The sequence below is a fragment of the Sus scrofa genome, chromosome 2 (assembly GCF_054392235.1).
Source record: "Sus scrofa isolate SSC_HxYL_T2T_F1_AM1 chromosome 2, Sscrofa_HxYL_maternal_Yorkshire_Landrace_v2.0, whole genome shotgun sequence".
Classification (NCBI taxonomy): domain Eukaryota; kingdom Metazoa; phylum Chordata; class Mammalia; order Artiodactyla; family Suidae; genus Sus; species Sus scrofa.
The window spans coordinates 130,457,460-130,480,597 of record NC_139384.1 but is presented as its reverse complement, the minus strand read 5'-3'; the positions used below and the strand labels follow the sequence as shown (position 1 = coordinate 130,480,597).

General features: G+C 36.6%; 1 protein-coding gene across 1 annotated transcript; it reads left to right on the top strand.

Moving 5' to 3' along the window:
* Window positions 1-40: 40 nt before the first annotated feature.
* Window positions 41-17,320, top strand: ATG12 (autophagy related 12). Its single transcript, NM_001190282.1, is given in 4 exon segments — window positions 41-408; window positions 9,935-10,071; window positions 16,176-16,238; window positions 17,169-17,320. Coding segments are annotated over 4 exon segments (423 nt in total). The 5' UTR covers window positions 41-245; the 3' UTR covers window positions 17,229-17,320.
* The last annotated feature ends 5,818 nt before the right edge of the window (window positions 17,321-23,138 follow it).

Sequence of the window (23,138 nt, the reverse complement as noted above, 5' to 3'; positions counted from 1 at the left end):
AGCTCGTGGGGCCGTTGCTCACCGAACATTTCCGGAGATTTGTTGTCTTGGGGGAAGCAGTTGCGTTATCAACGGTCAGAAGACTGCAGCAGGTTGGACATAGGGGACCAGGCTGCAATACTGACTTTCGTAGTAGGTTGGATACCCGCCTACTCCGGCGCCTTCCTAGCGACTCTCACCAGCTCAAAGCCCGCCCACGACGCGCGCGGAGCGACCACTTCCGCCCTCACCTCTCTCGGTGCAAGATGGCAGAGGAGCCGGAGTCTGCGCTGCAGCTCCCGCCCGCAACTGCTGCTGAGGGCGATGGACCTACGGAGGTCTCCCCAGAAACTGCCACTCCGGAACCCCCTTCTTCCGCTTCAGTTTCCCCCGGAACAGAAGAACCTGCCGGTGACACCAAGAAAAAAAGTAATTTTCAGAGAAGTTTCACTTTGGGCAGAGAAGCTTAAGCCTTCCTTACAGTTCAAGTAGGGATGGCAGCTAATGAAAATTAGAGGAGGGCGGGTTCCAGACCAGGGCCGGCTCAAGACGAGGTTTTTGAGCAGGAGAGAGGAAGTATACTTTTCGGCTTTTAAGACGTTTGCCTTGAGTGCCTTTCAGGAAGCTATCTCTGGACGCACATGAGTGCCACAGCATTTAGTATGCTGTGCTCGCATCTTCCTTTGAATCGGGCAGACCGTGAGCTATCGGAAGGTGGGCGCTCATTGGGACCTCAGTAGTTCCAGATGCTTAATGAGGAACCTAATAATTTGAGTAATGATTTTAGGTGATAGGGATGGTCAGTGGTAAATCAATTAAAATCCACACCTTCCGATTAGGTTGCTGTGTTTTAATCAGTTAGTGTGAATTGGACCAAAAACGGGAGATTTACCCAGTATGAAGAATGCTAAGAGAGAATTAAAGGCATAGGCATCACTCTTTTAAATAAACAGAACAAAGCAAAACACCTTTTTGGAACGCTTGTAAATGAATCATTTCATTGCTTGAACTAGCTGTCTTCAGCCTTTATTTCTTGAGAATTAGTTCACCATTGTAAAATACAGAAATTCCTAAATGGGACACTCTGTAGAGTTGCTGAGAAAAGCAGGAAATCAACATCCCCTGTTGAAAGAGGTTGACCCTGGCCATGAGACAGGCTTTCTCAGACCAGAGTCTTATTAAAGTGTAGGTATCCTACGTTGTGCTTAGTGATCCCATGCCCTTTCATCCAACCTCACTTTCTGCTGCTAGGGAGGATAATTGTCTCTCCTAGCACGGTCCCCTTTTTAAATCACACTGCCTCTACATTTGGTGGAAATCTGTTCAGTTATTTCCACATGATGCACCAGTAGAGAAATAGAAACCTATGATTAGTTATGTGGCTAACTGCTAGAATCTTTCTTTAAATGAATCCCCTTAATTTTATAGATTGTGGTTACCCCTTTTTCCTATCAGTTTACTATAAGCAGGAACAGACTTTCAAAGGGTTTGTCTTAGTATCTAGCAGTCTTAGTCAACAGCTTACTATGTACTTGACCGTGAAGGCTTTTGTGTAAAACAGTGGCTAAAAGTAATGACCCACCTCCCAGATATGGCCTGGAGTTATGTATAATGTTTCCTTAAGTCTGCACAATTTATGTTTTTTAGCCATCAATTAAAAATCAAATTTTCATTTTCTAGTTCCTGGGAGCATTTAGGCTCTGTGATATAAAACTTATTTGTAGTTGTTGAATTTCTACCCTGAAATTATTGTCGTTTTTTGAGGACCTTTTCTGATGAAACCTTAAATATTTCATATGTTCTACCTTTGGTTTAATTTTCAGATTAGTGAAGGTGAGGAAGTTTGCTGGTTGTGATGGCACATTAGGATCACCAGGGGGAGCTTTTGAACATATCGGTGTCAAGGTGCTACCTCCAGAAGATTCTGATTTAATTGATGTAGACATCTGTGTTCTTGTAAATGTTCCCCCATTTGGGTCTGATGTGTAGCTACAGTTGAGATACACCAATAAGTAACCTTTAGAAGTTAAAAAATAGAGTTATAATAAATATTTTTCATTCTCTAAACATCTTAACTCTCCCCCTTTGCTTCAGTAGTACACCTCATTATTTTCAGCTTAAGTTTCTTGGAATGCCCAGTTGCAGCTGACAATTGATAGCCCCACTGAACTGAGGGAGCAGGGAGGGGAAGGTATGGAAGGCGAATTAACCAAAATCCCTTTAGTTTTCTACCAGTTATTCTCTTTTCCTTAGGTAACTGTGGGTAGAATTACTCAGTGGAAGAAGGAAGATAAACTTTAGTAGGAAGATAACTATATGTTATGTGTTGTAGGTGCTTCATTCCAGGGGTAAACTTGAATAAATTGATCTCAGTAACCTCATTGGTTCCTGATTTTTTAATACCAAAGAATGGGACAGGAAGGATGTAATAGAATAGAATTGACTTTAGAGGGCAGCAGAACACTTTTGCTTTCAGTGTTTCTTTTAATTGTGGATATCTTTTTTTTTAATTATTTAATTTACAGAATTGTGTTTCAAGTATACAACAAAGTGCTTCAGTTTTAGATAGATAGACATTCTTTTTCAGATTCTTTTTCTTTGTAGGTATTATAAGGTACTTAGTTCCCCATGTTCTTTACTGGAAGTGTATATATGTTAATCCCAAATTCCTAATTATCTTCCCCCTCCCCACTGTCTCCTTTAGTGACCGTAAGTTTGTTTTCTTTGTGGTTCTGTTGTTTTGTAAATAAGTTTAATTGTATCTTTTTTTAAAATTCCACATTGAATAATATATGTTTGTCTTTGTATTAGTTCACTTCATAGAATAATCTCCAGATCCATCCATGTTGCTAGATGTCATTATTTTATTCATTTTTATGGCTGAGTAATTGTCCAATATATATGTGTGTGTATAGTGTGTGTGTACGTGTGTGTGTGTGTGTGTGTGTGTGTGTATACACACACTCCACATTTTCTTTATCCATTCATCTGTCAGTGGACATTTAGGTTGCTTCCATGCCTCAGCTATTGTAAACACTGCTGCTAGTACATTGGGGTGCAGGTATCTTCAAATTAAAGTTTTGTCCCAGAAGTGAGATTGCTGGATCATATAGTAACTCAGTTTTTAGTTTTTTAAAGAACCATGCTACTGTTGTCTATAATGGCTGCACTAATTTATATTCCCACCAACAATGTAAGAGGGTTCCTTTTTCTCTATACTTTCTACAGGATTTCCTATTTGTAGATTTTTTTTTTTTTTTAATGATGGTCATTCTGATAGATTTGAGGTGATACTTCATTGTAGTTTTGACTGGCGTTTCTCTCATAATTAGTGATATTGATCATCTTTCCATGTGCCTGTTGGCCCTCTGTCAGTCTTCTTTGGAGAAATGTCTATTTAGGTCTTCTGCCTCTTTTTGATCAGATTTTTTTTTTAATTGAGCTGTTTCTATATTTTGGAAATTAACCTCTTGTAATTAGCATCATTTGCAGATATTTTCTCCCACTCCATAGATTGTCCTTTTTTTTTTTTTTTTTTAAGTTTTTACAGCTGCATCAAGCAGCATATGAAAGTTCCCAGGCTAGGATTTGAATCAGAACTGTGGCTGCTGGCTTATGCCACAGCCGCTGTGGATCTGAGCCATATCTGCAACCTACACTGCAGCTTGTGGCAGCGCCAGATTCTTAACCCACTGAACAAGGCCAGAGATCAAACCCACATGCATCCTCATGGACATGATATTGATGTTTTAACCTGCTGAGCCACAATGGGAACTCCCATAGGTTTTCTTTTTGTTTTGTGTTTGATTTCCTTTGCTGTGCAAAAGCTATTAAGTTTAATTTGGTCCCACATGTTTATTTTTGCTTTTATTTCCATTATTCTAGGCAATGGGTCTGAAAAAATACTGCTGCAGTTTGTGTCAAAGAGTGTCCTGACTGTGTTTTCCTCTAGGAGTTTTTATAGTATCTGGTCTTATGTTTAGATCTTTAATCCATTTTGAGTTTATTTTTATGTATGATGTTAGAGAATGTTGTAATTTTATTCTTTAGCATGTAGCTGTCCAGTTTTCCCAGCACTGTTTATTGAAAATAATGTCTTTTCTCCAATGTATATTCTTCCCTCCTTTGTTATAGATTAATTGACCATAGATGTGTAAGTTTATTTTTGGACTCTATCCTATTCCATTGATCTATGTGTTTGTTTTTGTGCTGGTACCATACCATTTTTGATTACTGTAGCTTTGTAGTATAGTCTGAAATGAGAGAGCGTGATTCCTCCAGCTGTTCTTCTGTCCCAGGAGTGTTTTGGCTGTTGGGGGTCTTTTGTTTCCATACAAATGTAAAAAAGATTTTGATCTAGTTCTGTGAAAAATATCACTGGTGATTTTTGGCGGGGGGGGGGGGGGCCACACCTGAGGCATATGGAAGTTCCCAGGCTAGGGGTCCAATCAGAGCTACAGCTGCCTGCCTACGCCACAACCACAGCACAGCAACACAGGATCCAAACCACATCTGCAACCTACACTACAGCTCATGGCAACACCGGATCCTTAACCCACTGAGCAAGGCCAGGAATTGAACCCACATCCTCATGGGTCCTAGTTGGGTTTGTTAACCGCTGAGCCACAAAGGGAACTCCTGTTACTGGTAATTTAATAGGGATTGCAATGAATCTGAAGATTGTCTTGGTAGTATGGTCATTTTAACATTATAGATTATTCCAATCTGAGATCATGGTGTATTTTTCCGTTTGTGTCATCTTTCAGTGTCTTACAGTTTTTGGAGTACAGGTCTTTTCCTCCTTAGGTATGTTTGTTCCTAGGCATTTTATTCTTCTTCATGCAGTGGTATGGGATTGTTTCCTAAATTACACTTTCTGATATTTTGTTGTTAGTGTGTCAGAATGCAACAGCTTTCTGTATATTTTGTATCCAGCAACTTTTCTCAATCCATTGATGAGCTCTAGGGGTGTTCTGGTAGTATCTTTAGGATTTTCTCTGTATAGCGTCATGTCATCTGCAAACAATGACAGACTTCTTTTCCAATTTAGATTCCTTTTATTACTTTTCCAATTTAGATTCCTTTTATTACTTTTTTTTCCTCTCATTGCTGTGTCTAGGACTTCCAAAACTATGTTGAGTAAAAGTAGTGAAAATGGGCATCCTTGTCTTGTTCCTGATCTTAGGAAGAATACTTTTAGCTTTTCACTGTTGAGTATGATGTTAACTGGGTTTGTCATATTTGGCCTTTATTATGTTGACTGTATTACTTTTATGCCCTCTTTTCTCTTCTTCCCTTTTCTTTTTTTTTCTTTTCGGCTGCATCTGTGGCATATAGACATGCCTAACCTAGGGGTTGAACTGGAGTTTCACCTGAGGGCTAGGCCACAAGCACAGCAACACCAGATCCAGGCCACATCTGGGACCTGTGCCACAGCTTTTGGCAATGCCAGATCCTTAACCCACTGAGCAAGATGAGGGATCAACCCCACATCCTCATGGATACCGTGTTGGGTTCTTAACCCTCTGAGCCATGATGAGAACTCCTGCCCACTTTCTGTAGAGTTTTTATCATAAGTAGATGTTGAATTTATCAAAAGCTTTTTTTTTTTTTTTGCATCTGTTGAGGTAATCAGATTTTTTTTTATTCTTCAGTTTGTTAATGTGGTGTATACATTGATTGCAGATATTGGAAAATCCTTGCATCCCTGGGATAAATCCCACTCAATCGTGGCCTGTGAGCCTTTTAATATATTGTTGGAGTTTGTTTGCTAGTATTTCATTGAGTATTTTTGCATCTATGTTCATCAATGATACTGGCCTGTAATTTTCTTTTTTTGTGATAATCTTTGGTTTTGGTATCTGGGTCAAGATACTCATAGAATGAGTTCGAAAGTGTTCCTTCCTCTGCAGTTTTTTGGAATAGTTTCATAAGGATAGTTATCTCTTCTCTGATAAAATTCACCAATGAAACCATCTAGTCCTGGACTTTTGCTTGTTGGAGTTTTTAAAATTACTAATTTCTTCAGAATGGTAATTGGTCTGTTCTTATTTTCTGTTTCTTTCTGGTTTGGATTTGGGAGAATGCGCCTAAGAATTTGTCCAGGTTGTCCAATTTATTGGCGTATAGTTGCTCTTAGGATCCTTTGTATTTCTGTTGTATCATTTGTAACTTCTCTTTTCTCATTTCTGATTTTATTGATTTTAGTCCTCTCTTTTTTTTTCTTAATGAGTCTAGCTTAGGGTTTATTGATTTTGTTAATTTTTTTCAAAGAACTAGCTTTTCGTTTCATTGATCTTTTCTATTTGTCTCTATTTCATTTATTTCTGCTCTGATCTTTTTGGTTTCTTTCCTTCTGCTAACTTTGGGTTTTGTTTGTTCTTTGTCTAGTAGCTTGAGCTGGGAGATTAGGTTATTTGAGATTGTTCTTTTTTCCATCTGCCTGATCTGTCCGTTGATGTAAGTGGGATGTTAAAGTCCCCCACTATTAATGTGTTAGTCTGTTAAGAACATATGTATGTGTACTCCAATGTTGGATGCATATATATTTGTAACTGTCATGTCATCTTCTTGGATTTATCTTCTTATCATTATATAGTGTCCTTCTTTATCTCTTGTGGCAGTCTTTATTTTAAAGTTTATTTTGTCTAAATATTGCTACTCCAACTTTCTTTTGATTTCCATTTGTATGGAATACCTTTTTCCTTCTTTTCATTTTCATTCTGAGTCTTTAGACCTGAAGTGAGTCTCTTGTGGACACCATATATACAGGTTTGTTTGTTTGTTTGTTTGTTTTGCCATTTCTAGGGATGCTCCCATGGCATATGGAGGTTCCCAGGCTAGGGGTCAAATCGGAGCTGTAGCCACCGGCCTACGCCAGAGCCACAGCAACGCGGGATCCGAGCCACGTCTGCAACCTACACCACAGCTCACAGCAACGCCAGATCCTTAACCCACTGAGCAAGGGCAGGGACTGAACCCGCAACCTCATGGTTCCTAGTCAGATTCGTTACCACTGCGCCACAACGGGAACTCCTCTACAGGTCCTATTTTTGTATCCATTCAGTCTGTGTCTTTTGGTTGGAGCATTTAGTCCGTTTACATTTAAGGTAATTATCAGTATTGCCGTTTTAACTGTTTTGGATTTGTCTTTGTAGGTCTTTCCCCCCTTTTTGTTCTCTTACGGTTTGCTGACTATCTTTAGCATGTTTGGATTCTGTGTGTATGTGTGCATATGTGTCTATTATAGATTTTTATTTGGCATTTACCATGAGATTTGTGTATAGCAGTGTATGTGCTTATATATACATGCTTGTTTTAAGTTACTGATCTCTTAATTTCAAATGCATTTTAAGTACCCTCCATTTGTACTCTCCTCCTCTCATGATTACTTTTTGATAATTGTATTTTACATTTAATTGTTTTTGTATCCCTTCATTGCTTATTGTTGATAGAAATGATTTTACTACTTTTTCTTTTAACATCTACTTGCTTTGTGCTTGGGCAATTTCTTACTTTTATTCTATGTTTAACTTTACCAGTGAACTTCACCATGTTGTAATTTTCTTCCTTTTCTGATTAGAGAAGTTCCTTTAGCTTTGTTGCAAAGCTGGTTTGGTGGTGCTAAAATCTTTCAGTTTTTGCTTATCTGTAAAGATTTTGAGTTCTCTATCAGATCTGAATAAGAGCCTTGCCAGTTGTTGTATCCTTGGTTATAGGTTTTTCTCTCTCATTACTTTAAGTGTATTGTGTCACTCCCTTCTGGTTTGCAGCTTTATGGGAGTTCCTTTGCATGTTATTTGTTGCTTTTCCCTTGTTGCTTTTAATATTCTCCCTTTATTTTTCATTTTTGTTATTTTGATTATACTGTCTTGTATTCCTCTCTGGGTTAATCTGTATGGAATTCCCTGCACTTCCTGGACTTGGGTGACTGTTTCCAAACTCAAGTTAGGGAAGTTTTCAGCTATTATTTCTTTAGATATCTTCTCAGGCCCTTTCTATCTTTCTTCTCTTTCTGGGACCCCTGTAATGTGAATGTTAAGTGTGCTTAGTGTTATTCCAGAGGTCTCTTAAACTGTCCTTGGTTCATTTCGTTCTTTTTTCTTTTTATGTTTGACAGCAGTGATTTCCACTGTTCTGTCTTCCATTTCACTGATCTGTTCTTCTGCTGAATTTAGCCTACTCTTGGTTCCTTCTAGTGTCTTTTGGTTGGTTGGTTGGGTTTTTGTTTTTTGTTTTTAACAACCAGACTTGCAGCATTTGGAAGTTCCCAGTAGGAGTAAAATCAGAGCTCCAGCTGAGGCCTAAGAGATAGCCATGGCAACACCAGGCTGGAGCAGCATCTTCGACCTACACCTTAGCTTGTGGCAACACTGAAGCCTTAACCCACTGGACAATGCCAAGGAGCACACTCACATCCTCATAGAGACAACATTGAGTTTTTAACCCCCTGAGCCACATGGGCACTCCAAGTGTGTTTTTTATTTCAATTTTTCTTTAATTCTGTTTGGTGGTTCTTTATATTTCCTAATTCTTTGTTTAAAACTTAACTTTTTTAAGCAAAGTAACTTCAGAAGATAAAACCATAATCTTTGTGTTCGCATCTTTGTATTTTGAATTATTGAAACCTTTAATTTCTTTGAAAGCTTTCTGGCCTTTGGTTCTTGTATTTTTCTCTTAATGATTTTTGTTGTTTTCCTTTATTTACTATATTTTACTGTAGAAAATGTGGCAGTTACAAAAAACACAAGTAAAATAAAATTATAACCACCTATAATGTCCCTACTGAGAAAAAGCATTTTGGTGTATATTCCGTACTTAGGTGCTCGTGATGTTTTCGATGAAATTAAGATCATATACTGTTTTATACTTAGTACCTTTTGATAACTTTTTTGTACTGTTAAGTATGCTTTTATAATGTATTCCTTTAGTGGCAGCTTATAAGTCTTAAGCTTTAATAAGTGAGTTGTGATTTGGTACTATTATAAACACTTTGGGGGGGGGCTCACTCACAGCAAATGGAAGTTCCCGGGCTAGGGGACCAAATTGGAGCTACCATTGCCGACCTACACCACAGCCACAGCAACTCCAGTCCAAACCCCATCTGCCTGCACCACAGCTCATAGCAATGCCAGATCCCTAACCCATTGAGCAGGGCCAGGGATCGAACCTACATTCTCATGGATTCTAGTCAGGTTTGTTACTGTGAGCCAAAATGGCAACTCTCACTATTCTAAACATCTAACACATGTTTCACTTAATCTTTATAATAAACTTATGAAGTAGGTACTGTTATTCTCAGTTTACATATGGAGAAACTGTGGCACAGAGAGATTAAGTAGCTTATCTAGATATATGTGTATATCCCTAGCAAATGCAGAGCCAGGATCTTGAACCAAAGAAGTTTGTGTGCTCTTTGTCTTTACTACAATATATAAATTCTATCATAAAGTATAATATCCTTTATTTAACCTGTTCCCTTTAAGAATCTTTGTTGGATATTTAGGTTTACCAGGTTTTATTTTGTTTTTTTTTTAAAGAAAGTAAATATTTCAATGAAAGTGAGATCCTTCTAAGTGAATCTTTTCATATCTCGTGTGTTCATCTTGGCCACACCTCCAGTATTATAAAGATGTAAACTAAATGTTGAGTGAAGGTTTAAGTTTCTGAAGTTTTTTATATTGCATTCTTTTTAGACATTTCAATGTACTTGTAGTACAGTTGACCATTGAACTATATGGGTTTGAACTTACATGTGGATTTTTTTTTTTTTTTAATAAACTCATACAAGAATACTATACAATCCATTATTGGTTGAATCTGCAGGTGCAGGGGCCTGACTGCAAATTTATAGCTGGATTTTCAACTGCATGGAGGTTGATGCCTCTAACTCCTGTTTGGCTAGCGTCAACTGTTTCTGTTTGTTTTTTGTTTTTTGTTTTTTTCTCTTTTACAGTTGACATCCTACTAAAGGCTGTGGGAGACACACCTATAATGAAAACAAAGAAATGGGCTGTAGAGCGAACCCGAACCATCCAAGGACTCATTGACTTCATCAAAAAGTTTCTTAAACTCGTGGCTTCAGAACAGTTGGTACGAAATCAATGGTGATCATTTCCCTACAAAAACTAATAGTGCATTTGTCTCTCGGTATCTGAGGGGGATTGATTCTGGGACCATTCTCTGCAGATGCTCAGCTTCCTTATATACAATGGCATATTTGCGTATAATATGTACACATCCTCTCATATACTTTAAATCATGTCTTGATCACTTAGCATACCTAATACAATGTAAATTACAGATTTGCTTTTTGGAACTTTCTGAAATTTATTTTTACTCAAATATTTTCCATAACATTTGGGTGAATCTCAAGGAGGATGCAGAACCCATGGTTACAGAGAGGGAAGTGTAGTTCCTAGGCAACATTGAGTAACTATTGTATGTAGAAATACATATGAAGTCACATGTTACTTCAGTAATGTTCTTTTATTTATTAGGGGAATTTTTGTGATTTATTGAAGGATTTTATGGGAACCCTAAAATGAAACGAATTTTAGATTTGCTTTTACAGTGTGAACGGATTTTTTTTTTTAACCTGTTGTATTGGTTGTTTTCCTCAAAAAGTCACTAAATGCCCATGCAGTAAGATTTATCATCAAATATTGGTATTGAAAGTTTTAGGGTTTTCTTTATTTGTTAGTATCAATGCTGCTTCCTTTCCATTCTCCTCAAGGTAAGCAATATACCTTTGCCATGTGTTGTGAAAAAACTAAGAGTTATATAGTTAACCCTTGAACAACATGAGTTAGAACTGTGCCAGTCCACTTATACATGGATTTTTTTCAAGAGATACATACAATAGTACTATACTACATGATGCTCACTTGGTTAATCTGCCTTGATTCTTAACTGTACAGAGGGTGGGTTCCCCAACCTCATTGTTCAGGAGTCACTTGTACTTACTTCATACTACAGTACATGTTAAACATTTCGTGATAAGTTGGAAGGATTAAAATTTTAAATGCCACTTGTTTTTAACTTGGCATTTGACTACAGAAGTTTAAATGTCTTAAGTGTATTTGATGTTTTATCATGTTATATTAATGTATTAAATGCCTTTATCTTCAGATCACAGTCTTGGTCAGTGTTAACACATATATTGTATGAGTGAATAGGTATTGAAGAATCAGTATTTTTTAAATAAAATTATGTATAAGCATTGGGGAGAGATATAGTTGCCTGTGAAAACAGGAATGAGAACTGGTAAAATGAATGAACTAATTATTATGGTGGGATGTGTTGGAATTTATTTTTGTCAGTGAAGAGAAAGAAGCTACTCTGATCTAAGATTTTGGCTGCAATGTAGCTTTCACAAGTGGGTCGTGTCATAGGTATAGAATTAAATGCAAGATAGATTAATCACTAGGAGATATTTGAGGCAAGGAAGGATAGCCTAGACCCAGGAATTCCTCCAAAGGAAGTTGTAAGGGGAAAGTGTTGGGGATTTTTGACTTTTGCAGGTGAGCATATTTGTTTATTATCACTCAGAGTGAGAAAATCATCTATTTTAGCAGAGTACTATATAGAATTTAATTAAATTTCAGAGATAAACCAGATTATAGTGTCATCCATTTTCATATAGTAGCTAAAACTTCAAGAGTAGAGGACCTTGCCTAGAATCCCAGTCTAAATGGAAAAGTTGGAATAAGGACATACACTTAAGAGAAATGAATAGAAGTTATCTCTACTAAGAATAGAGTGTGAAGAGTTAGTGAAGTATGAAACCAGAGGAATTCCAAGTAATAAATGCATTACTTGTAGAAATTTGTAGGTTGAAGAAACGATGAAACAATGCTGTTTTATGTTAATGTTAGAATGTTGACATTTTGTATTGCCTATATTCAGTAATCTGAAAGAACTTGATTGATGTCAATATATATTAGGTTGAGCCACGTAAAATAGCCATCAATCAATCATTTTAACCTGTAAAAACTGCAGTTTCATATAGTATAAACTTAAACTTTGTAGGGAATTTGATTATCCCTTCTCATTTAAGCAATAGGAAACATAAACAAAAGTAGAGTTTTTTTGTCACTTCTCTAGATTAAACTAGAACTCCTATCTTCTGGCTTCATAGAGTTGTACCCTACATTATTTTCACAAAATAAGTGTCAAAAGGAAAAGTCATGCTGGAGATACTGGGATGATAGCAGTTTTGTCAGAAGGCATGGATTCCTACAAAAACACAGAGCTAGATAGCCAGACCAAAAACCCATGATCACTATGCTTATAACAAAACTTAGATGACAAGAGTATCCTCATGAACCTAAGATGCAAGTTGTTGAGGATCACATGGATCTGCGGGCTATCTACAAATTTCCTGAAAGAAGCAAGGAGTAGGATCAGCATCTGACAGCAGTGAGAAAGGGAGAATCTGAAAATAGCTAAGAGGTATTCAGTGGAAAGTGCAGTGAGCCAATTTCAGAAAGTAGCTGAAATTTGAAAGGGTTTGATTCTCTCCAATAGCGGTGATTACATTATATCTGCAGTAAAGAGAACTGAAGGGACTGGAGCAGTCTATCCCCTGAGAGCTCTCTAAATAGATTTAGTAAGGCTCCCTTCCAAGACAAGATCCCACACCGAGGAGGAACTTCCACAAGTGAAGGAAACACATTTAAGCAGAGCAGAAACTTGAGAAAGGAAGAGAAGGACAAGATCAAAATGGAGGCAAACAACCTGGAAAACTCAGAGAGCGGGCCTCCATATTGTGTGACACTATGCCAAAAAAAAAAAAAAAAAAAAAAAAAAACAAGAGGAGGGAGCTTTGTGGAGCTAGAAAAACTGCACTTACCCACCTCGTTCTAAAAGCTGAAGTAAACTAATTTCATGTAAAAGCAAGCAGCAGAGAAGTATCAAGGTCAAATCCTGCACAATGATATAAGAAAACAACATCTGTAAAGACAATGAAAGCATGTCAGAAAAATGTGCTTGTGTGACAGCTCAATAACTAACATTATATCAAAACAAGTTTCAAAAGCAGCAAGAAAATTATAAAAGACAACAAACCAGCAGTAATAAACTCAAATGAAGTGGCAGAGCTGAGGAAAAAACATTATAAATAAAAAGTTATTTCAGAAATGGAGACTAAACTAGAAGGAATGTCAGAGCAAATAAACAGCAGATAGTGCCTGAAGAAAATTAGAGAAAGAAAAAAAGAACTTTTTTTTGAAAAAAAAAAAAAAAAAAAAAACCCAGGAATAAGGCTACCTATGGAAGCAAAAGACCTGTACTGCAAAAACTACATAACAGTGAAAGATGATACAAACAGATGGAAAGATTACCATCATCTTGGATTGGAATTATCTATATTGTTAAAATGGTCATACCACCAAGACAACATTCAGATTCATTGCAATCCCTATTAAATTACCAGTGACATTTTTCACAGAACTAGAACAAAAACTCTTTACATTTGTTTGGAAACAGAAAAGACCCCAAAAAACAAAACAGTCTTCTTTCTTGAGAAAGAAGAACAGAGCTGAAAGAATCACATCACACTCCCTGATTTCAGGCTATGTTACAAAGCTATAGTCATCAAAACACTGTGGTACCAGTGCAGAAACTAACATAACTCAGTGGAACGGGATAGAGTCCAGAAATAAACCCATACATCTGTGATCAGTTAATCTACAACAAGGAGGGAAGAATAATTAGAAAAAAAGTCTTTTCAATAAATAGTGCTGGGAAAACTGGATAGCTACATGCAAAAAAATGAAATTAGGACATTCTCTAAACCATATGTAAAAATAAACTCAAAATGGATGAAAACCTAAACATAAGACCAGATCCTAGAAAACTCATAAGAGAAAACATAGGCAGAACACTCTGACGTAAATTTCAGTAATCTTTTTTTCAGAACTGTCTCCTAAAGGAAATAGAAGCAAAAATAAACAAGTGGGACCTAATCAAACATATAAACTTATGCATAGCAAAGGAAACTATCCACAAAATGAAAAAAAAAAAAAAACAAAAAACCTACTGAATGGGAAAATATATTTGCAAATGATATGACCAGCCAGGGATTAACATCCACCATATATAAATAGCTCATACAATGAAATACAAAAACTAATTTAAAAATCGGCATAAGAACTGGAAGGACATTTTTCCAAGAGGAAATGCAGATGGCCAACAGGCACATGAAAAGATGCTCAGTGTTGTTAATCATCAGGGAAATGCAGATCAAAACCAAAATGAGATAGCGCCTTAACACCTGTCAGAATGGCTATCATCAAAAAATAGGAGTTCCAGTCGTGGCTTAGTGGAAATTAATCTGACTAGTATCCATGCGGATTCACGTTCGATCCCTGGCCTTGCTCAGTGGGTTATGGATCCAGCGTTGCCATGAGCTGTGGTGTAGGTCACAGACACAGCTCAGATCTGGCGTTGCTATGGCTGTGGCATAGGCCAGCAGCTACAGCTCTGATTTGACCCCTAACCTGGGAACCTTGATATGCCTCGTGGTGCTGCCCTAAAAAGACTAAACAAACAAAAACAAACAAACAAAAAAAAACCCCACAAATAACAAATGCTGACAAGGATGTGTAGAAAAGGGAATCCCTGTACACTATTGGTAGAGATGTAAATTGGTGCAGCCACTCTGGAAAACAGTATGGAGGTTTCTCAAAAAACTAAAAATAGAACTACCATATGACCCAGCAGTTCCACTCTTGGGTATATATCCGAATAAAACAAAAACACTAATTTGAAAAGATACATGCTCCCTAATGTTCATAGCATTATTTATAACTGCCAAGATATGGAAGCATCCTAAGTGTCCCTCAGCAGATAAATAGAACACATACATATACATGCAATGGAATTCTACTCAGCCACAAAAAAAGAAGGAAATTTTGCCACTTGTAGCAACATTGATGGACTCAGGAGGCATCATGCTAAGTGAAATGAGTCAAACAGAGACAAATACTGCCTGATAGCACTTATTTTTGGAATCTAAAAAATACAACAGGCTAGTGAATGTAGCAAAAAAGCAGACTTACAGGTACAGTCTAGTGGTTACCAGTGTGTTGAGGGGGCATATAGGGATAGGTGAGTGGGAGGGTACAGACCGTTGTGTATAAAATAGGCTCAAGGGTGTATTGTACAACATGGCAAATATAAGCACTATTTTGTAATATAACTGTAAATGGAAAGTCATCTTTAAAAATTGTACAAAACTTTTTAATTTACAAAAATGTTTTAAACTTTAACCTGAAGCGTTTGATTGCTTAGGCCCAGGGATGGTGGGTGGGAGGGTGGGGAGAAATGCAAAGTAAGAAGAATTTGAGAGAAAGTGACAAATATTGAATATGAACAGATACCACAGTAAACACAGATAACAGGCGTCCCTGAAGAAAACCAAAGCAAAGGAACAAATACTTGAAAGTACGATTTGAAGGAAATTTCAAATTCTAAGAAGGAAACTAATGTTTTGTTTTCTTAAAACTATCAAAAGCCACTTTGATACTCTGATGTTTTGTTTCAATATCTTTAAGAATTTTTTATGTACTCAAAATGTTTTAATAGAAACGTACTAAACTGAAACATTGAACAATGCACCCTTTAAATTAAGAACCAGATTATAAGATCATTAGGTTTCAATTTTTTCTATTTCCTTTTGCTGCAAGGAACTTCACAGTGGTCATACTCAGCCTGAAGTTTAATACATTCAAAAGTTTTCAAAGTTAGTAAATGGTCAAAAAAAAATCAAACCATAGATGTCATTTACTTAAGAAAAATGCATTGTCTATCTCAGTTAATTAGATTTTTTGCCTTGGGGCTGGTGTGTAGAATTTTGATAGAAGAAATTATGTCTTTATGAGTAAGTGAGAAAATTAATATTTTTAATAATGTTTATTGGATAAACCTTTAAAAGCTATTTGTAAAAGCGAACGTTTCTTAGCTACAAAATTTTGAAGCAAAAATTATCTTATTCATTCAGGGAGAAGACATGCTCATGTAAAGATCTAGTTAGTTGACTAATTTATAAGAATTAGAAGGAGTTTAGGGAAAGTTTCAATTCTGAAGACAAAGAATTTGAAATAGCTGGCTGATTGGGAACCAAAAAAAAAAAAATGCAGATTAACCTGAATACCATTAAAAATGAATCACCATGAATTTTTTCTTTCTTGTAGTTTATTTATGTGAATCAGTCCTTTGCCCCCTCTCCAGACCAGGAAGTTGGAACCCTCTATGAGGTAAAACATTACTGCTTTATATTCTTTTTTTTTTTTTTTTTTTTTTTTTTTTGGTCTTTTTCTAGGGCTGCACCTGCAGCATATGGAGGTTCCCAGGCTAGGAGTCTAATGAGAGCTGTAGCTGCCGGCCTATACCACAGCCACAGCAACTCGGGATCCGAGCCTTGTCTTCGACCTATACCACAGCTCTCAGCAATGCCAGATCCTTAACCCACTGAGTGAGGCCAGGGATCAAACCCTCAACCTCATGGTCCCCAGTCAGATTCGTTAACCAGTGAGCCGCGGCAGGAACTCCTGCTTTATATTCTTAATGAAACATTCTCATCTGTGTAGAGTATGATCCTTAATTCACATCATTTTAAGAGATGATAAGCCATTCTTAATTATCAAGAGATTAATTTCTTGTTCTCTGTTATATCTCTAACACCTTGAATGTAGTTGGATCTCAACTAATTATACAGGAATTAAAGAATTAAGGAATGAATAACACAGAAGATGACCGTGAAATATGACCAGAAAGTAAGGTCTCCTTTCTTACCTGCATTTAGTCTCTACATTTTTAATGTAATCAGTAATCCAGATCTCCTTACATGAAATTGAAAAGGAGACTGTATAAGAATGACTTTATTCAGCATTCTTAAAACTCTACTACTAGAAAATAGTATGTATATTATAGTCAGATACAGAGAAGGGACAAGATTAAAATATGTGTGCCTATTCGTGTCTAAGGTGGAGACAAGTTTTATTGAACATTTATGATAACTGTTATGCGTACAGTGGCCAGCTTGCATCTGTTGAAATAAATAGCCTTATAGATAACTTACATGTCCATGTATGAGGATATTTATGATGCATGTAACTTTTTTTTCTTATTTGCATCTAAGAATAGCAAAAATTGAGTTTAATATATTGCCTTTTTTCTTTTCGTAGTGTTTTGGCAGTGATGGTAAACTGGTCCTGCATTACTGCAAATCTCAGGCTTGGGGATGAACTACAGAGGAACAGATCTCACTAACTTAAATCTACACAAAGGAAGCAGCTCTGAACAGTTTTGATCTCATGGCAAGAGACATAGATGTAATCTATTCAGCATGTATCTGCTGTGACCCATGTTTATACATTTTTAAAAATCCACAGAGTAGATGAACCTACAAAAATGTCATTTGTGTTACTACACAAAGCATCATAAAAGGTTGACATTAGAGTATACTCATTACTACAGCTATTGCTTCAGAGCTGCCTCCAAGGTATTGAAAAAGGAGACTAAGATTATGTAAAGCTGCTTTTATTACCACTTCTCAAAATGACTGAAATTGTTTACTCATAAAATTAGTATTCCTGCTGATTTTTTTTTCCCTTCACTATAAAAGTCAACTTACTAAAGTTTTCTTTGGGGACTTATTCAGGGAAATTCATTTTATTTGAGGTATGGGATACCCCTTTTCACATTTACTTTTCTATCTACATTGCTGGCTTTATTGCCTTACTTAGGCCAGCAGAGGGCAACCTAGCTGGCAGAAAGAGCTAGGCAGTTTGGTTTTACATTTTTGCCAGAAGATAATAGCTGTTCCTGCTAATTTCTAACAAACACCTAGTCAAGAGGGTACATATGCTGACACAGTGGAAGACTGCTTTAAAGAAAATATGTGGTTTAGGTTTGTTTTAGTGGGAAACAGAAGGAATTTTATAAATTCTGGGCAGATGAGTCATCCAGCTCTTTTCAGTCCTTTCATTTAATGATTGTTGAGTCCCAGGGATTATAACTGTGTTATTCTCTCTCTTACTTGTGCAGTGTCAAAAGCACTCTATGAGTAAATTTGGTAGCATCTCTCGGTTTTATATATTTTTCAACTTGAAAATGCCCAAGGAATAATTGGAAAGTAGCTAGATTTTATGTGTATTTCATGCCATGATTGAAAGTACCATTTTTACTGATGCTATTAAACTAATAATTGCTTTAAGTAAGGTTTAACTTTTTTTTCGTTCTGTATCATATTTGTAATGCAACATTTTAAAAAATCCATAAATTGAGTGGAAAGTTCAAATAAGATCTAATGTGTACAAGAATTCTAAGTGTTTATTTTCAAAGGTAATGAGAATGGTATGATTTTGTCAAAGGACTTTGAACTATACTTATATCCGTTAAGTCCCAGAATGTACTTTAAAGTTAATGATCTGCCATACATTATCATTAGGGGGTGCTAAGGAGCAACTCATTTTAAGGTGATGAAATCACTGTTCAATTCTCATTTTCTGCCCAAGAATGAATTCCTAAGTCCCCTTATACCTGTGTCTCTGTTTAATAAATTAATACCGCAAGTATTTAGCCCTGAAATAATACAGGTTAAATTGTGTAAACTTTGTAAAACTAGGTAAGAAATTAGTATATATATTGAAATCTGGAAAGTATTTTCAGGTCAAATAAGTTGAGTATGGGAAAGATCTGTTCTCTGGTTTACAGTTTATTGAAGGATGTGAGTATATTTATCTACATGCATAGATATTTAACAAATAGCAAAAATGTGTTTAACCTATGCATATATATGTTTGCTGCTAAAGTTTCAAATGATAGCATATTTACATACCTCAACAGTCAAAGCTACTTGAGTTTGAATTAGTGTCAACTGTTTTTTTATCTAAATTATTAATTTATTAAATCTGAGGTTAGCTAAATATGTATATTTGCTTTTTTCCCTCATAACCTTTAAGAATATATAGGGCTTTGTACTTTCAAACCGTATTCATATTATTTCTTAATCTTTACCCAAAGAAATAATTTTTCTCTGTCAGCTTTGCAACATTTACTTGTAAGCCTAGAGCCTCCATTAAGTTATTGAGTAGCAGGAACCTAAAACACAATTCACAGAATGTTTTTGCAAATGTCTGATTTAAACTGTCTTAGTTGTAATTGAGCTGGAGCAGTGGGGGAGGAAGGAACCCTAAACCTTCAGGTTATATTTTAAGTTTTCCATGTTTATATTCAGTGTCAGTAATGTCATGTTTTATCTTAATTGCCCAAATAGGACCCATGCTATATAGGGTGTGTATAATGTTAGAATATTGTGCTTTCATCTTTGAAGCTACCTATGCCAAGGACTTGACAATGAGTTCCCCCATATTTAGGCTATAAGACAAGCAAAGAATGTTTATCTGTAATCAAAATACAATTGAATACTTCCTGGAATCTGTAATTTTCTAGAAGTTTTAAGCCTGAAGGGACCTTAAATATCATCTACTCTGATAAGATTAGAAAACAAAAGAGAAGTGCAGACTACCTTTAGCTTATATAGCATTAGTCAGACAATTTAGTTGTGTGTAACCCAAAGGGGGAAAGTGCAGTTTTCAGGGGTATGAAAATGAAAATCTTGTGCAGCTTCTGCTTCATTTTCCAAGGATTATAATATACTTGGTAAGGCACTAAAGAATTCAGCTACAGACCACATAGTGGAAGGAAAGTATTCAGAAACCAGTTGAATAGCTTTAGCTTACAAATATCTTTTTCCTTCAAAATTGTTCAACCCACACTGGATTATTCACTATTCCCTGATTATGCCTTGTGTTTTTTTATGTTTCCTACATGCTCATGCTGAAAATATACTTATACCTCCACCCCTTCAACTCCTACCTCTGTTCCTAATGCATATTTTGACTTCCTTAAAGCTTACCTGAATCTCTCAAGGAGAAGATATAACTCTCTCCCTCATAAGAACACAGCAGACTACCACTGTTACAGCGGTTATGCACTTAATAACAGCCTTGTTCAGCACCCTTTCATCATTATAATATCCCTGAAAATAGGACTTTTTTTGGTGTTTTTTTATATGGTACCCACACATATAACACTTAGTACATTTCCTTATACATATATAATCAGTAATTTATTATATGTTAAGTTTATGAAGTTTAATTTGACTTGCAGAATGAATTAAAGCAGCAATAAAGGAAATTTGCATTTTTTTATTTTCATTTTTTAAAGTATTGCAGTGTAGTTGATTTACAGTGTTGTGGTAATTTCTGCTGTGATTCCATAATACAGGAAGAGACATCCATTCTCTGTTTCAGATTATTTTCCCACATAATTTTTCACAGAATATTGGCTAGCATTCTCTGTGCTATATAGCAGATTCCCTTCCACCAATCATTCCATATGCTTCAGTGTAAATTTGCATGTTTTTAGTTTTTGTTTGGCAGAAGATGAAATCAAGTTTGCAACATAGGACAGGGTTTTGATGTCCAATAATTGAAGAGCTCATTTCAGTTGATAAGAAAAAAGGCCATCTGAAAAATGGGCAAAATACATAAAAATGCAGTTCACTAAATAAAAATATAGATGGTTAATAAAGCATGAAAAGTGCTGAACCTCATTAGTTATATAAAGTACAAGTAAAAACAATGAAATTCTGATTATCCCTTCTTACAGTATCAATAGTTAAAAACAATTACCAGTATTGGCAGCATTATGGAGAAGTAAGTCCTGTCATTCTTGGTGAATGAAATGCGAATTGGTACTGCATTCTTAGGTGACATTTTGGCAATTTCTATCAGAAGCCTTAAAACTAAATCTGCATTTGTTTATTCACCAATAGAGTGCCTACTATGTCCTTAGCATTGGAGTAAGACATAAGATCCCTGTTCTGGAACTTTCATTCCTCTAATTGGGAGATAGATAGGCATGAATTTAAATAATTCTTGAAATTTTAAATATGTAATAATGGAAAGTTGATAGCAAATATTAGATTTACCCATGGGGGTTTTTTGTTTTGTTTTGTCTTTTTAGGGCCACACCCGCAGCATATGGAGGTTCCCAGGATACAGATCTAATTGGAGCTGTAACCGCCAGTCTGTGCCACAGCCACAGCAACACGGGATCAGAGCCTTGTCTGCAACCTACACCACAGTTCACAGCAATGCCGGATCCTTAACCCACAGAGCAAGGCCAGGGATTGAACCCATGTCCTCATGGATGCTAGTCGGGTTCGTTGACCACTGAGCCATGACAGGAACTCCTACCTGTGTTTTCTTATATTGATGAAGAAAAGGTAAAATATGTGCGTATGTGAGTGTGATTAGAATCTTGAGTTAGAAGAATCTTTAAATCAAGTCGCATAATTCCTTCTTTGTCCTCATATGAGTTCCTGCTATGGCACAGTGGGTTAAGGACCTGGCATTGCTACAGCTGTGGTAGGTCTTCATGTGAAGTAGATATATCTGAAACTTGGGTTGATTACTTCTAGTGGTAGCCACTAGGAAAGCACTATCCATTTTGAGGTGGGTTTATTCTTTATAGAATTCTTCCCTGTGGCCTTCCTCCCTGCCTCTTAACACACTTTCTTCCCAATTCTGGTATGTATCTAGATCGCTGGGGCTTATGTTTTCCCCCTTTCTCACCTCAGTTTTCCCAAGACTTCTCTATCTTATGGCAATTCCATTCCTTCCAATTGCTTAAGTACTTATTGATCCCTCTCTAACAGCTCACGTCCAGTCTATTGGCAAACCCTGACAGCTATACCAGAACATGTTCAGAGTCCAACCATTTTTCATGTCTCCCAGTCTGGTAAAGCCACAGTTAGCGCCATTTATCTGCTTTCTGACCAAACCCCACAAGTGGCTTCCCACATCAGAATAAAAATTGAAACACTTTATTGTCCTGTGTGATCTGCAGTCCCCATGTCCACAACTTGCCATCCATGTCTGTGTTCATCTGTGTTGTCACTCAAACACTAGGCTTGCTCACATCCCAGGACTGTTTGCAGCTTACTATTTCTTCTACATGGAAACTTCATCAAGGCAAATGCTGTCTCGCTAATATCTTTCAGTGCCTGCTCAACTATCACTTCACAAAGGAAGTGTGTTCCCTGAACTCGCTCTAAAATGACACCTCCTTAGCACCCTCTAACTTCCCTGCTTTGATTTTCTCCATCATATGTTGTAAATACAGTACTGTTTGTCTGTTTCTCCATGTATACTGTAAGTAAATATTGGTGTATCTACCCCCACCTCCCATTAGAACATAAGCCCTCAGAGGGCATAAACTTAAGTTTTATAAGTGGTGCCTGGCATATAGTACATCCTTATAAAAATGTGTTGAATGGATGGATAGATCAGTGTTTCTGAACCTCTAATTCCTTTCTCTGGATGTCTACCACATGACAATGTCTGTCATAAAATGTGAATGATCATTGCCCAAGAGTGGTATCTAGATATTCTACTTTTGTTGATGAAGCCTGTAATGTCACTCACTCGCTTCTTTTTGGCTGGGGTTGTGGGTGGAATGGCGGGCAGGGGGACAGTAGTTAGGTTACAGTGTGTGCTTCTTTGGGGAAGAATATGAGTGTTCTTTGCAGAGAAACCAAAAAGAGAGAGAGAGAGAAAATAGATCTTTGCTTGATTTGAACTCACAACCCCAGGGATCCTTAAAAACTAGCAGTTGAATGACTCTAGCCAGTTACCACGTGCTTTTACTTAAATCACCATTCATGCATCTGCAAGACACTCTGCTAGGCATAGAGGGGTGATAGAAAAATAAAATGTAAGTGGAGCCTTTCCCCAAAATTCTCACTGTCAAGATAATTCACATAAGTAACTATCATACCTGCTGTGAAGTCCTGTACGAAAGATATTGATTACTACCCTAGTTGTTCAGGAGGGGATATAACTTATATCAGAGAAAAAAGCATTTGAGCTAAGACCTTAAGGTAGGATTTGGACATACCAAAATGTCTTTCTAGCATCTAGGCAGAAATAAAAGCTTGAGCGAAAGAATGGATTTGATAACCACAAGAAGTAGTAACTAACACAGTCTGGCTGGAAGACATTTGGTAATGAAGAAAAAGTTGAAAAAGGTAATGTAGAACCAAAACATGGAGAATTTAAATGCCAGATTTACAGCCTAGTGAGTAG